Here is a 15,303-nt window from a genome sequence, read left to right on the forward strand (position 1 = left end):
AGCCCCTAAGAATTAGAAGCATTTTTCTTCTCCATCTCTCACCTGAGGCCTTTGCTGCACCCATGAGCTTTAGTGGTTGCCCCCAGGTCAACAGTAATACACTTTCCCTCATTGATGACTTTATTAATGCATCTCAGGGGCCAGGCTGTTTGGGCTATTTTTGCAGTGCTTTCATTCCAGCTCAACCAGTCACTAGAAATCAGCTTTAGAAAACTGAAAGGACTCTTCAGCCACAGCCTCCCCTCACCCCCCTCCTTTCATACGTCCGAGATCTTGGCTGCCCGAAAATGATCTCCTGCCACACCCAGCCAGGCTGTGCCCTGATTTGTTTCCTTAGTGTCATGGGGTATCAACTTCTCTCCAATTACCCAAACTTACCAAATTATGACTGGAGAGGGCGACGGGGGGCTGCGGGAGTCTGTGTAGATCCGCAGATGGGGCCTGGAGGCCCCACCCTCCCCAGAGCCAGGCCCCGGATCCCTGTCTGTCTCTTATTATTTTGGCAGGCATTCGGAAGTTAATCATTCTCTACCGGAGCGGCTTCCCGTTTTTTTCACCCTGTGAGGACGCCAAGAGGAGAAGACCTCAAGTTGCCATGAACTCTACCATGACAAGCTGCGAGCACTCCGACTTCTTGGTGAGTGCTGGTAGAAGAGAGAGGGAAAGAGAAGAGGGGGGCAAGCAGAAAGGAAGAGACAGACGCAGAGGGGAACCCAGCAGGGAGTCCTAAAGCCCTGATTCATCATTAGTGCTAAGGACGGTGGCTCACAGTCTAGACGAGATTTCAGATGATTACACGGGGGTGGCAGCTGCCCTCCCGACCTGGTCACCAGAGGCAGAGGCCTCTGTGATGAATTACAAAGGACTGAGGAGGAGCTGGAGCAGCTGGAAGAGCCTCTGCTTTACCTTTGCTCTTAGGTTGGTTTTTGTTGAATCTAAATGTTTGTTTCCAGGTTCTTCACAATTTCTTTGCTCAGAAGCCCTTTCTGAAGCAAAGCAAAGGGAAAGAGAGAGGGAAGCAGAGAGAGAGAGAACTAACGTTTACTGAACAACTCGTATGCCCCAGGCACTCTATATACTTAATTTTCGTCCTCCTGAGCCAATGCAACAGGTACATCTGTTTCCACTTGACCGATGAGTCGGCTGAGGCCCAGAGGAATAGTCACAGTAACCCGTCTGGAGGCCTCGCTAGCTAGTCCTGGCCCCAGCACCTCTCCACCCTGTTCTGGCCACTTGAAACTGACAGGGGGAACTGAGCAGAAGCCCTCTGTTCTTGCCACTCCCACCACAGGTAGAAAGAGCCCCTCTGCACCAGGCCAGGGCTGTAGCCCGAATGCGGCCCAGCACGGCCTCTGTGGGACAGGTGCCACCTGTGAACCTGGGCTGGGTTCCCAGAGCTGTCCCCTGGAGCCAGGTGCCAGACCCTGCCCACACTGGTCAGCCTTCTGGTAAATGGGCCCTGGAATGTCTTCTAGAAAATTGTGGGAGGCACCCAAGAGAATTCTCCTTTCTTCTCCTCAGAATTCTTTCTGCCACTGCCTCATGGAAGCCAAAACCAAAAACAAACAAAAGAAATCTTGGGAAATAAGCTGAAGACTCTATTTTCTGAAGGCTGGGATGTTTCCCACATTTGGGGCTTACATGAGGCCAGTTGGGGACTGGAGGGGACTGGGAATGTACCATCTCCCCTTCAGTGGCCTGTCTTCTCTTCATTGTCCTCAAAACCTCAGTTTCAGCATCTAGGTTAAGAAGTCACTTTTCTGAGATGTTTTTGGTTTTCACATGCGTGTTGCTCTGCTAGAAACTTCTAGAGATATAAACATGGGGAAGACAGCTTATGGCCTAGCTAGGGGAAATCAGGGTGCACCAAAAATACTTCTGATACAAGGGAGAAAATGATAAATTACATAAGAGAGAGACAAAATGTGCTGGGAGTACAAGGGAGAAAAATTGCATGGGGGTGCGGGGTCAGGAGAGGTGATGGGGGAAGAGGCACTGAGCTCCTGGAAGCAGGGAGTGGGGAGGGGAAGAAGGGGGGTCGAGTGGGAGCACAGGGTGAGCAAAGGCTCTGTGGCAGGATAATTGAGGTCACATTTGTGAAGAAACCTGGAGGATTCCATTGGCTAGAGCCAAGGGAATGGGAATGTTAGGAAAGGAACCTAGAGGGTCGGGTGGGGGAACGAAGGCTGTGTGGGATATGGATGGAGTCAGAGGGGCAAGTGCTCCATCTACCCCAGGAGCTCCCCCTTCCCACTGCTGCTCTCCCTGCACCAGGGTCTCCTCCTGCTCTGCTCATCTGCTCCAGGGAGCTGGAGGGCTGTATGCACAGGGACGCACCTGCAGGCAACTGCCCTCGACACCAAAAGAGGACAGTTCCATTCTCCCATTTACAGCGGGACGTTGGACAAGCCATGGACCCTCACTGAGCCTCAGTCTCCTCACCTGTAAATTGGGGCTGATACAATGGTGGTGAGAATCAAATGAGAGGATGCATTGGAAGCTCTTTCTAAACTATAAAGCTCTATAAAATGCCAACGTGCATCAGAACGCCTCTTTTGATCAAGACTTTCAGTGAAATTATAGCCCAGGTGTTGAGTTGATAAACTCACCTCCAGCCAGAAGAGCTGTAGCCTCTCTTCTCACCCCAGTGCTCACTGGCAGGGAAGCTTCACTGAGAATACATTCTTTCTCATCAAAGAGGCTCGCAAGCTTCCATCTGCCGCTGTGTGAGTCACACATGCAGACTCCTCCCTGCTGGGGATTCTCCTGGGAGAAAAGCACCTCCCAGATCCAGATATGCCCAAAGATGGGACAGCTCCCTCCTCCATCAGAGATATACCTTTGGGACATCCTTGTTTCTAAGTGTGTCTTTAATATGCTAATGATTCATCCCTGACCCACAGGAGTCTTAGCTCACTGTGTACCTGCTTGTTGTATTTTTTGCCCCATCTCTTTGCAAAAGTGACATGAGGTCATTTAAAACGAGAGGCATATTTTGATCAGGCTCTGTGCTTTCTACAGCCATGGCTGATGGCCTTCCCAGAAGTCACACACTCTTACCAGAAGAGAAGAACCAGCTGTTCTCAAGGAAGACAGGACTTTCCAATCTCTAAGTTCTAAACAACTTTTTTTCATGTAGGGCCTCATGCAAGGTCAATTTCCCAGATAATTGTGTTTCGTTTTGTTTTGTTTTAAAGTCGAGCTTATGCATCTTTTTCTTTTGCTTTTTTTTTTTTTTGCTGGGAAAGATATGCCCTGAGCTAACATCTGTTGCCAATCTTCCTCTCTCTCTTTATTTTTTTTTTCTCCCCAAAGGCTCAGTACATAGTTGTATATTCCAGTTGTAAGTCCTTCTAGCTCTTCTATGTGAGCCACCACCACAACACGGCTACTGACAGATGAGTGATGTGGTTCCACGCCCAGGAACCGAACCCTGGACACTGAAGCAGAGCATGCCAAACTTTAATCTCTAGGCCGTCAGGGCTGGCTCCCAGATAATTGTTTTAAAGCAGATGCAGAGGTGGTTTCCATATCCTTCAGATGGTCCAATTTGATATCCAGACAGAACTTAGGACAGTAAGAGGTCCTCAGGCTGGGGACAGTCTTTGAGTCATTGGCTCCTATGAGGAAAAACACCAGGAGGTCCAGAACCAACAGTTCCCCCCAGTCAGTGTTTCCCTCCCTGTCACCTTCCTGAGAATTCTGTGATGTCCTGAGAGAGGCTGTGAGGTGAGCTTGTTGGTGGAACACACACAGCTGTACCAGCCGCAGCCCTGTGAGCTCACGCATGGGCACACACAACAGGATGCCACATACACTGCACACACTGGAGTCTTCCTGTATCCTTGCAACCATCCAGATTTAAATGGGGAGACTGAGGCTGGGAGAGGTGAAGTGATGTGCCTGTGGCCTCTAAACAGGGGACTGACAGACCGTGTCAATTTCCAACTGCATGCTCTATTTTTCCATGTAGCCTACGGAGAATCAATCAACCAACCAATCAATCATTCAATCACTCTCTCTTTCCTTCTCCCTCTCCTCTTTTCCTCAACCTGTTTTTCCTCTGTCACCATCACTGATTCCTCAATACATTCACTAAAAACTTGTGATAAGTGCTCAGGAGCCCAGAGATCCTTCTCTCCAGCATACTCCAGTCTGTCTTTGACCAGCCTTATCCTCCTTAGGCAAAACAACTTTCCTGTGCAACCCAAGTACCGAGCAGCATCAGTACATCCTTCTCCTCAGAAGTCTAAATAGGATAAGCATGATGTTTCAAAAGAGTTCCAACTAGTTAGTTAGGGACTTATTAATAAAAATTACTAAGAAAAATTCTCTACAGTCACTAGTTTATACATTCGTTCATTTATTGCATCAGTCAACAGATAGTTACATGAGCACTAACTGTGTGCTGGAGATGGCAGTAGACACTTTATGGTCTTTCAGACAAGGAAACGTGGCTGCAATCAGGCATGTTTTGGGCTGGAGTAAACATGTTTATGGTGTTGTAGGAGCCTCTGAAGAGGAAAGGCCTAGTTTAGTTGAGGCTGATGTTGGGCGAGGTCAGGGAAGGCTTCCTGGTGCAGGTGAGGAATGCATACTTCCAGGCATCACTAAATAGACGAGCAGAAGCAAAACTCCTACACTGATGTTTTAGGACATAAGTGTTAGAAGATTAATGAGAAAACACTGTTCAGAACCCCAGGAACAAAATGACTCTGCAGAGCTGTGCTCGGCTGGATCAGTCAGCCCACTGTCAGCAGCCTGACCATAGCCCTGGGCTCCCCCGGCTGCCCGGAGGCTCAGCGCGCTATGCCACGCCTTCCCCATGTTCAGTGATGTGGACCCCAGAGGTGGCACTGGGAAGAAATTAGCATCAGCGTTTGCTAATGCTCTAACCCCATGGAGGAGGTGGCCTGGCTTCCTCTGTCTCCACACAGGAGATGGGATGGTCTGCCTGCCCACCTCCCCATGACAGGCAGCACTGTCCCTAGTTAGGACTTCCGTAGTGGGAACTGGTCAATATTCAAAACAGCAATTTTTAACTAGGGGTGATTTTACCACCCCCCACCCCCAGGGACATTTGCAATGTCCAGAGACATTTTTGGCTGGCACAACTGTAGGGGAGGGAGTACTACTGGCATCTAGTGAGTAGAGGCCACCCATGCTGCTTTGCTTACCATCCTACAGTGCACAGTCCAGCCCCCACACCCCGGCCACACATACACAACACAACAGAGAATTATCCCATCCAAAATGTCAATAGTGCTGAGGTTGAGAAACCCTGTCTTCAAATATAACGTTCCCTAGGGACCAGTGCTGTCCTGGAGGTGGTAGGGGACAACCACCCAGTTCTTGACCTGGTGGCTTTCTTCCCTCTCCACTTCTAAGCAAGTGGATAAAGGCTCTCCTCCCCTCTCTCCTTCTCCCACTTATCCAGAGCAGGGCCACCGACCCATTAGGTACAGCAGACACAGTGCCCAGGGCCCATCATTCTTTTAGGGGCCTACAAAAATGTTTTCACTTCTTTTAAAATCAGAAGGAAAAAAAAAAGAACTTTTAGATCAAAGAAAATATTTTCATATATAATAAAATCTGTCTTTATTCCAATGTAGCCACAAAATATAATAATACATTTTTTTATGGAAGAAGGATCCAAGAGTATGAGTGTTCAGCACCCTCGAGAATCATCGTGCATCCCTGGTTCAGAAGTTGTTCTTTGAGGCTTGGCTGAAGTAAAGGGTGCTGAGGCATGGAGGTGGGTGTTACAGTCCCTTTCTGGAACTTTCTCCAGGAGAAGCCCACACCACCCTCAGGGCAGACCTGGCTGTGTCACTGTGCAGACCCTGCCCTCTGTAGTCTGATCAGGGCCAACCCCGCTGGGGCATATCTCCTAGGCTTGCCTAATTTTCATGCTGGCGACCTTGCCACCTTCTGGCCACACCAGAGACACTGTTCTCATGCTCCTGTCACCCACAACTGGATGCTCAAATGTCAGCCCTAAGCACAAATTTAAAGTCTTTGAAACATGAGACTGGAAGCTTATCTTAATTATAACAGCTAATATTTATTAGACAATTAACTGTGCCAGGCACTGGACTTTGTGTTTCCTGCTCCAATTTTTTTCCAGCTTTATTGAGATATAATTGACAAATAATATTGCGTAAGTTTAAGGTGTACAACATGTTGCTTTGATACACTTCTATATTGCAAAATGATTCCCACCATAGCATTAGCTAACATCTGCATCACATCACATAATGACCGTTTCTTTTTTGTGGTGACAACATTTAAGATCCACTCTCTTAGCAACTTTCAAGTATAGAATACAGGATTGCTGACTGTACTCACCATGCTGTACATTAGATCTCTAGAACTTATTTGTTATAATATTTGTATTCCCTTTGACCAGCATCTCCCCATTTCTTCACACTCCAATTTAATTTTTTCAACTATTTATGAAGTAGATGTTATTGACATTTCTGTCTTACAGATCAGAAAATTGAGGCTTATAAATGTTAGTAATTTGCCCAAGGTTGGTAAGCTATGTAGCCAATAAGTTGGAGGGGAAAGTTTATAATTCAAAGTTAATTTTGGTTAAACTGGTAGGAATGTAAGTTGGCTCTTGCCCCTAGAGCATTCTGTATGCACTGCACCCATTTACATTTGTGTGTGACATTTATCCATTCATTCGGTCTACACTGAGCACAGGGACTGCTCTGGAAGCTGGGGCAACAAAGAAGAGTAAGGCACGGTCAATGCATTCTAAGAACTCATGATCCAGCAGAAGAGATGGACAAAGAAACCATCCATGCAATAACCACGCTGTGGTGAGGGCTTTGGCAGATCTAAGCACAGAGCCCGAGGGCATCTACTTCATTCTGGGGCCAGGATCTTCATTTACCTGACTGTCTGGGAGGGAAACCTGCTCATTTTCTGACCTTGGAGTTGGCCCCCATCTCCTCCTGCACAAAGCTGCTTCTCTGTCAGGGGTTCAGGCAAGGCATCCATGCCTCTTGCATGGCCCCAGACTTCACACAGAGGGCCTGTGCAGATGTATAATATAGACAATCACTGCTCTTTTCAGTCTGGACCTGTAAATCCCAAGCCGGCCAAGAGTTGTCCCTGTCTCCTTGCCTCTTGCCTCTGGAAGGCTGTCCATCAGAGTGGTTGAAATGTGGAATTCCATTTGATTCCATTGGAAATGTCCAGATTTGTCCTTCTCTTGTTCCCAGCAGAGGGGTGATAGCTTCCTCAGCTCCCACGATGATGGCCAAGGCAAGAAGAAGGATGGCCAGTCGGGGAGTCCCAGCAGCAGCAACCTGAGATATGGCATCTTGGACATCCCACCATGGTATCTCTGCATCTTCTTGGGGATCCAGGTAATGCCACCCAGCAAACTGCATCCAAAGAGACTCTGCCTCAAAAGCCACATCAATATACACCCAGGTCAAATTAATTAGTCAAGATCCACGACTTCAGTTGCTGATACTGTTGTCTTCCATGTAATTAACCTCTAGGGGAACTCAAAGCTCCTCTGGTCTCTCTTTCTGTCCAGGAGTTTGGGGATGGGGGTGGGATTAGGGAGGATTCTCTCTCATGCTGGGCTGATAAGTAACATCAAGGACACCAACTGGGTCATTGTTTTTTCTTTTCAAGATACCAATTTTAATTTAATTGATTGGCAACAACTAAAATATTTGATAATCAACGCTTGGGGAGTTTTGGGAAACAAGCACTCTCTGACACTTTTGTTGAAGTGTTATTTGGTGCAGTCTTTCTTGATGACAATTTGGTGATTTCTTTCAACATGTAAAACACATACACCCTTTCACCCAGTCCCCAATGCTTAAGAATTTTTCTGCGGATATGCTGACAAGATTCATTAAGATAAGTACAAAGAAGTTCTTGTAACATTATTGGTAACAGTAAAAGCAAAACACACAACAAACAAACAAAACCTGAGAAATAATCAAAATATCCATCATAGAAAACAGGTTAAATAAATTGTGGCACACATCCTAACAAACGATGTTTTCATGCAGCTGTTTAAAAAGAGAAGGCTATACTTACCTTGCAGTTAGGGAATGTTCCCCCAAGATATATTAAATGAAAGAAACAAAGTAGATAACTGTCTATATGTGTTTTCTGTTTTGTATTAAAAACAAACAAAAAAAAGAGATTGAACAGTAGAAATTAGTATATGTAGTATGTTTGTATGTTCTGAAAGATTCAGAAGAAACTAAGAAAGGTATTTAGCCTTGGGAAGAGGAACTAGGAAAGATAATGTAGCTTTCAACTTTCATTTATTTATTCTGTAACATTTTATAGCATGAATTTTCTAATTTCGTAGACATGTTTCTTTTACTATTACAAACTGTTCAATATGGGATAGCAGGGTTGTGGTACACATTTTTGTTTGCTTCTTTGTACTTTTCTATAAAATAAGAGCAAATGTCATACTATTATTAAAATATTATTATGAGCCAGTATAATGGATAATGTAGATATTTTCTCATGAAAGGATGCTGAATTTTGTCAAACACTTTTTCTGCATCTATTGAGATGATCATATGATTTTTATCTTTCATTTTCTTAATGCACTGTGTCGTATTTATTGATTTGTGTATGTTGAACCATGCTTGCATCCCAGGGATGAATTCTGCTTGATTGTGGTGTATGATCCTTTTAAGGTACTGTTGAATTCAGTTTGCCAGTATTTTGTTGAGAATTTTTGCACCTCTATTCATCAGGGATATTGGCCTGTAGTGTTCTTTTTTTTGTAGGGTCCTTATCTGGCTTTGGTATTAGGGTTATGCTGGCCTCATAAAATGAGTTTGGGAGTGTTCCCTCCTCTTCAGTTTTTTGGAAGAGTTTGAGGATTGGTGTTGATTTTTCTTTAATGTTTGGTAGAATTCACCAATGAAACCAGCTGGTCCTAGACTTTTCTTTGTTGGGAGCATTTGGATTACTGACTCAATCCCCTCACTTGTCGTTGGTCTGTTCACATTTTCTGTTTCTTTATGATTTGGTCTTGGTAAGTTATATGTTTCTAGGAAGCTATCCATTTCTTCTAAGTTATCCAATTTGTTGGCCTATAATTGTTCATACTAGTGTCTGCTGGTTCTTTGTATTTCTGTCATATCAGTTGTAATGGCTCCTGTTTAATTTCTGATTTTGTTTGAGTCCTCTCCTTTTTTTTTTCTTAGTCTAGCTAAGGGTTTGTTTATCTTTTCAAAAAGCCAGTTGATCTTTTCTGTTGTTTTTCTGGTCTCTGTTTCATTCATTTCTGCTCTGATCTTTGTTATTTCTTTTCTTCTTCTAGTTTTGGGTTTAGTTTGTTGTTTTTCTAGTTGCTTGAGAAGTAAAGTTAGGTTGTTTATTAGAGATCTTTCTTCTTTCTTAATGTAGACATTCATTGCTGTAAACTTCCTTGTGTTTTTTTTGTGAGGAAGATCAGCCCTGAGCTGACATCTGAGACCAATCTTCCTCTTTTTTTTTTTTTTTTTTTTGCTGAGAAAGATTCGCCCTGAGCTAACATGCATGCCCATATTTCTCTACTTTATATGGGATGCCACCACAGCATGGCTTGACAAGCAGTGCATCAGTGCACACCCGGGGTCTGAACCTGCGAACCCTGGGCCACTGCAGTAGAGCAGGTGCACTTAACTGCTTGTGGCACTGGGCTGGCCTCCCTAAACTTCCTTTTTAGAACTGCTTTTGCTGCATCCTGTAAGTTTTGGTACATTCTGTTTTCATTTGCATTTGTCTCAAGATATTTTTTGATTTCTTTGACGCATTGGTTGTTCAGGAGTCTGTTGCTTAATTTCCACAATTTGTGAATTTTGCAGTTTCCTCCTGTTAATGATTTCTAGTTTCGTACCACTTTAGTTGGAAAAGATACTTGGTAGGATTTCAAACTTCTTAAATTTGCTAAAGCTGTTTGTGACTTAATCTAGAATCTATCCTGGAGAGAGTGATCAGGACTTCCTGGTCAATGGTCTTGCCCTCACCGTGTGCCTTGTTATAATAATGAGCCTCTTGCCTTGTTCTTGTTCTTGAGGCCCTCTCCGTGCTTCCTGTTATGTCCACCTGGGCTGTGTTTCTGCCTTGGTTTCTTACCCAAGATATCAGTTCCCATCACTAGGGTCCTGCCCAGGGTCTGCCCTTGAACCGCAGACCCTCTGGCGGGGCCCCTGCTACTTGCTGCCAGGCCTTCCGAGATCCCACTGGTTGCCTGGATCTCTGCCTATCACTCATGGCCAGGATCCTCTGAGACCGGAGGTGGAACTCTTGGCTCTGAGAGTTGGAATGAGAATGAGGGTGGAGCAGGAAGCCACAGCATCTACACGCCTGTCTACTCTCTCTGCTCTGCCCACAGCACTTCCTTACGGCCCTGGGGGGGCTCGTGGCAGTGCCACTAATCCTAGCCAAGGACCTGTGTCTGCAGCATGACCCCCTGACCCAGAGCTACCTCATCAGCACCATGTTCTTTGTCTCTGGCATCTGCACTCTCCTGCAAGTGCTTTTAGGAATCAGGTAAGTAAAATTCTCCCTGTGGGTTCAGACTTTTACTAGTAGTGTATCAGTATCTGCTACTTTTACTAGTAGCAGACTTACTGCTAGTGTATCAGTAAGTCTTGCTTGGCTTATAGCAAGAGAGGCAGTTAGGAAGCTGGTGTGACATGATAGAGAGAGCACAGAGCCAGCAGTCAGAGCCTGGGTTCAAGTCCTAGCTTCAACATTTATTGTCTATATTAGCTAGAATTCTTGATTACTAAGTAACACAAATCCAGATATACTTAGGCAAAAATTTTTTCTTTACTACCTTACAAGATCAAGCCAAGAGAAAGACAGGGTGCATTACGCATCAGGAACATGTCCAGCCAGGGACTCAGATGCCATTAGGAGTTTCTCTTCATCTCTTGTCTCTACTCAGGTCTGCCCCTAATATTCGTGAGACCCAAGACAAATGGAGACCCACACACTCCATGTCTAAATATCAGAGAGTTATACACCAAGCTTACAAGCTCTTAAATAAAATATTTTCTGATCATCCTACCTGGAAGGCCAGGTGTGAATTTAGAATTCCGTGATTCCTTCAAGTTCTGCTTTGGAACCTTACAGCATGAGGAGGGCTGGCCCTCAGCCTGTGGCCTTCCCCCTTCTCTTCCCACCTCACGCTTTGTTCCAGATCACAAATGGTCTCACACGCAAGAATGGTGACAGTCTAACCTGCACATCCAAGTTCCATCCACACACCCCCACACACACACCAGATTCCCCAAACGGCTGCCCCTTGGCCATCCTTCAGTCCTGAGGATGTGCACATCAGCATCGTCGTCTGCCTTTAGCAGGACAGACCTGGGAAAGAGGTCCAAGCAGGCTCTGGAAGAGGCTCAGGGCAGAGAATTTTGGGGACTCTAAGGGGAGGAGGCGCATAGACTTGAGGTGGGCATAACCCTTTGGCCCTGCAGTCGCCTCCCCAGAGGAGGCCAGAGTGGAGCCCTCTAGAGCATCGGGCTAAGTGCCGGGGGCTCTGCTTTCCTAGACTGAAGACAAGACTGTCTCTTCATTACTCTGCCAAAGCCTGTGCTTCATTCTCGCAGACAGGCTTCCTGCACGTGTCCATAGACAAGGCTGCTGGCCGTCCTCTCACTTACCCCTCCAAAGCAGGCAAGTACTATTCTGGCTGGTCTCACACTTTAAAAATTCCAGGGAAGAGCTCTGATTGGCCCAGTTTAAGCCAAATGCCCAGCTCTGGCCCCACCAGGGCAACAAATATGGCAACTCCCATTTGGGAAGACAAGTTCTGTTCTGGGTAGACAAGACAGCAGGCGTTCACTTAACCAGATATGTGGTTTGAGATCTGTCAGAAAAGGCTCATGATGACATGTGCCCCGCTCCCTTATGCTATCATTGAGATAATCAATTGTGATGATTGGTGGAGTCACTTTTTTTTTAAACCATCTAGTCTTTTGTGTTCATATGTAAACTGCTATAATTAGCCTGAGTGAAATGGAGTCCTATTTCTCTGGAGCTGGCCTGGACAAAACTGTGAATGAAGCCTGGAAAACATATCTTTGGAACCTTCCCCTCCTCATTTGCACAAATCCTCTCTTCACATTCTCCACCACCACACCTTGCCCCACCTGGATTCCACACCACACAGTGGCTCCCTTGGGTACCATCTTCTCAGGAAATTCCTCTCTGTGGGTCCTCCCAACGGTTCCTGCTCACCTCCCTCACCCCAAATCTGTTAGTCCTGTATCTTCTTCCTCTCACACTTATTTAGCACCTACTCCAAGGACAGACCCAAGTTTTCTTCAGCCTGATGCTTATACAGTTTTTGGTGTCCCTTTTAAGAAAAAGAACACAAAATTATGAATAGAACTCATGGACAAATAGAATATTATTAAATTGAAAAAGAAAAAATCACAACAAATTACAAATTATTAAAAGCAGATAAACACCACAAATGCCACAAATTACAAAACATAGCATGGTATTTTTTTTGTTTGTTTAACTTTTTTACAGTGCCCTGTAATACATTTTTCCCCACATTTTGTGGTTGCATACCATTCAATCCCCTCTTCATTTCACAGAGAGAAGTAAAGATAATTCAGTCATTCCTCTAGCAGGGGTCAGTGCAAATCTGCTTGTTATGACTGCTAGTTGGGATGCAGTATCACGCCTTCACACACAAACTGTAGTTCTGCTATAGATTTGTGCCCTACAGTGTGATTCCTGTCAATTTTTTTTAAATGCATGGTGCATTTGTTATCACACATGTTGCATTATTAAGTATATTCCTGAAAGGAGAAAACTTCCATTTTGCCTGCACATCAGTGAGAACCAGACCTTCTCTGGTAATTTTGTATATCTGATGGTTGGAAAATTTGCCACAGACTAGCTTCTGACACTGTACATTTCAAACCTTGTTTCTCGTCTACCACCCACAAATGTCAAGGGGTGGGTGCCATAGGACACATTCATATCATAATGAATGTGCCCCACATCAGTTTAGTGATCTTGAACCATGAAACATATCCCACTACATTCAAACTAAATTTATCCTGACTCAACTCTCCCTTAGCCAGATCCTAAAAGTGCCCATAGCCTTTCAAATGCTATCTGACACAAGGGTTAGAGTTATGGAGGTGGCGGTGGAAAGAGACAGTAGTTAAAGACACTTGTGGCTGAAACCTTTTACTTTTGCAAATTTACGACAGTGTACGGCTAGTGAACACATTGCAGGACCCCTTCCTGGCCTTTAGAAGGAGCCATGCAAGTGAGGGGCCCGTCACTGTAAATCTGCTTTGACCTAATCTATGCCAGGCTTGTATTCAGCCCTGGAGTTGCAGAGGAAAATGGAAAACATTCCCTATAGTGTGCTTCTGCCTGACCTGTCTTAAGAGAAAATGACTGGACAGGAAAAACTAATATCCATTTGTTCTTTATCAATTATCTGAATCAAGCCACACAGGTGTAGCCTGATAGGCGGTTGGCCCATTGTTTCCAGGACAGGCTGACTTCAGGCAGCATCCAGAGGAGAATATTAATTCCTACCATGGTCTTTTGCTAAATCAAGTCAAAGGCACTTTACAAGGTGCTTCCTTTGCAAGTCATTTCCAGGAGCTGTGCCAGTGCTTAAGTTTTCCCATTCTCCGCCAAGGAGTGGGAGACTAGTGCCTACATCTTTGGCAGGTTATTTCCCTTCTCCCTCTTCCTTCTTCTGTCACCATCTCTGTGAGCCAAGATTTCTTCCAAGTTCTCCATGAAGAACTCAAAGAGGTACAGGGTGTGATCTGGTCTGTCTCTCAGGCCCCTAAAATCCAAGACGCCTCTCTCTTTCCCAGGATTGACCCCTGGAATGTCAGATGCGGCAGGAGCATTAGACAGGCCTTGTAACAAGCTACCTGGATTCTCAGGGGCCCTCAGCCCTGCCCCGGCCCCATGGAGAGTTACAAACACAAAGCTCTTCTGGATGGGGGAGCCCCTCCCCTTAAACCTGAGATGGTGTTAATTATAATTATCGCAAAGCATTGAGCTTGGAAACTGGAGGCCTGAATGCCAGTCCTGGTGTCTGTGCTGTGGGAAGTTGGACAAGTCATTGGTCCTCTCTAAGACTCAATTTTCTCATCTGTCAGATGAAGGAGTTGAACTATATAATATCTAAAAGTCCCTTACATATCTAATATTGTGGACAGCTATGATGGTGACAAAGAAGATGAAGTGCCATGTTTCAAGTGGATAATCAGTAGTAATAGTACATGTGGTCTTAGCCTTCTGGTAAGTTCTTTGAGAAACACAAACTAATCAGGAGCTAGGGTTCAAAGAACTTACACCCTAATTAAACATGGAAAGAAAGAGGGAAATAAAATCATGGTAATGTCATTAGACTAAAGTGGTGACAGGAATACACTTGAGTTTGGTTCCACCCGTCAAAATGGGCTTCCCTTTCACATACTGATGAGTAACTGCCTAAGATATTATAGATGGTAAAACCTAACTGACAGCTTATGAATCAAAGGCCAAGTAGATTTGGTTGTTGATTATCTGCTAACCAGGATTTTATGGTGTACTTTTCTAGATTAGAAATAAAGCACTGCAGTCGCAATAAGATTTCAGAAGGTCTTAGTACTTAAAACTGTGTTAAATAACCAAAAAGGAATGATAAGAAGCAATCACTTCTGCGTCTTAACTCCACTTCTGGAAGTATTCATGATTTTTACCCGGTAATTTGTTTTTCTGGAGTCATTCCATGTGATATGACTTCCTTTCCATTTTCCATTCCTTTCCATTATCGCAAGTGTGGAGCAAGTACTCCTGCCACAAAGTGCACTCAGATGCCTTATGTTTGCTTGCATACAGTTTTGCCTGAGTCAGCCCTGGCCTAGGTCCTTTCCACCCAACAAATTCCCTGCAGGCCCACCCCTACCCTGCCCTAGCTCTGCACCTGTCCCTGGTTATGCAGAAAGGCCGTGCCCCATGCCAGAGGTGTGCAGCCACCTTTCTCCTGCCCTGTTGACAGCTAGGTGAAACGATGTGCCATTGGAGCTTTGGCTGGAGCAGGAACAGTGGTGGCCGTTGGGGTAGAAGAGTGACCTGGCAATCAGTCACATCAGAGGAGGGAGAGGGGGTTGATGTGTCCCAAAGAGGGTGCTGGTGCTTCTGCTTCCTGTGGGTTTAAGTTGGGTAGATATCTACAGGGAAGTCCCGTAATGGGCTTTCCCACAGTTTAGCAGGTCCTGACCTGCTTGGTGTAGGGAGCTCAGTCAAAAGATGAACAAAGTGCTCTTTGTC

The 15,303-nt window shown here is 45.2% G+C and overlaps 1 protein-coding gene across 2 annotated transcripts in view; it reads left to right on the plus strand.

The window, feature by feature from the left end:
- The first annotated feature begins 390 nt into the window (after positions 1-390).
- The window catches only part of LOC131397557 (solute carrier family 23 member 2-like), a 51,917-nt gene continuing 37,004 nt past the window's right edge, over positions 391-15,303 (plus strand). Inside the window, exons 1-3 of one of the 2 annotated variants that reach the window (XM_058530668.1) lie at positions 391-637; positions 7,233-7,379; positions 10,379-10,536. In XM_058530668.1, coding sequence (XP_058386651.1) covers positions 596-637; positions 7,233-7,379; positions 10,379-10,536 — 347 coding nt within the window. In that variant the 5' untranslated portion in view covers positions 391-595. The remainder of the gene's footprint in view (positions 638-7,232; positions 7,380-10,378; positions 10,537-15,303) is intronic. The other variant, XM_058530658.1, reaches the window with a different exon arrangement.

Source organism: Diceros bicornis, chromosome 3 (assembly GCF_020826845.1).
Source record: "Diceros bicornis minor isolate mBicDic1 chromosome 3, mDicBic1.mat.cur, whole genome shotgun sequence".
Classification (NCBI taxonomy): domain Eukaryota; kingdom Metazoa; phylum Chordata; class Mammalia; order Perissodactyla; family Rhinocerotidae; genus Diceros; species Diceros bicornis.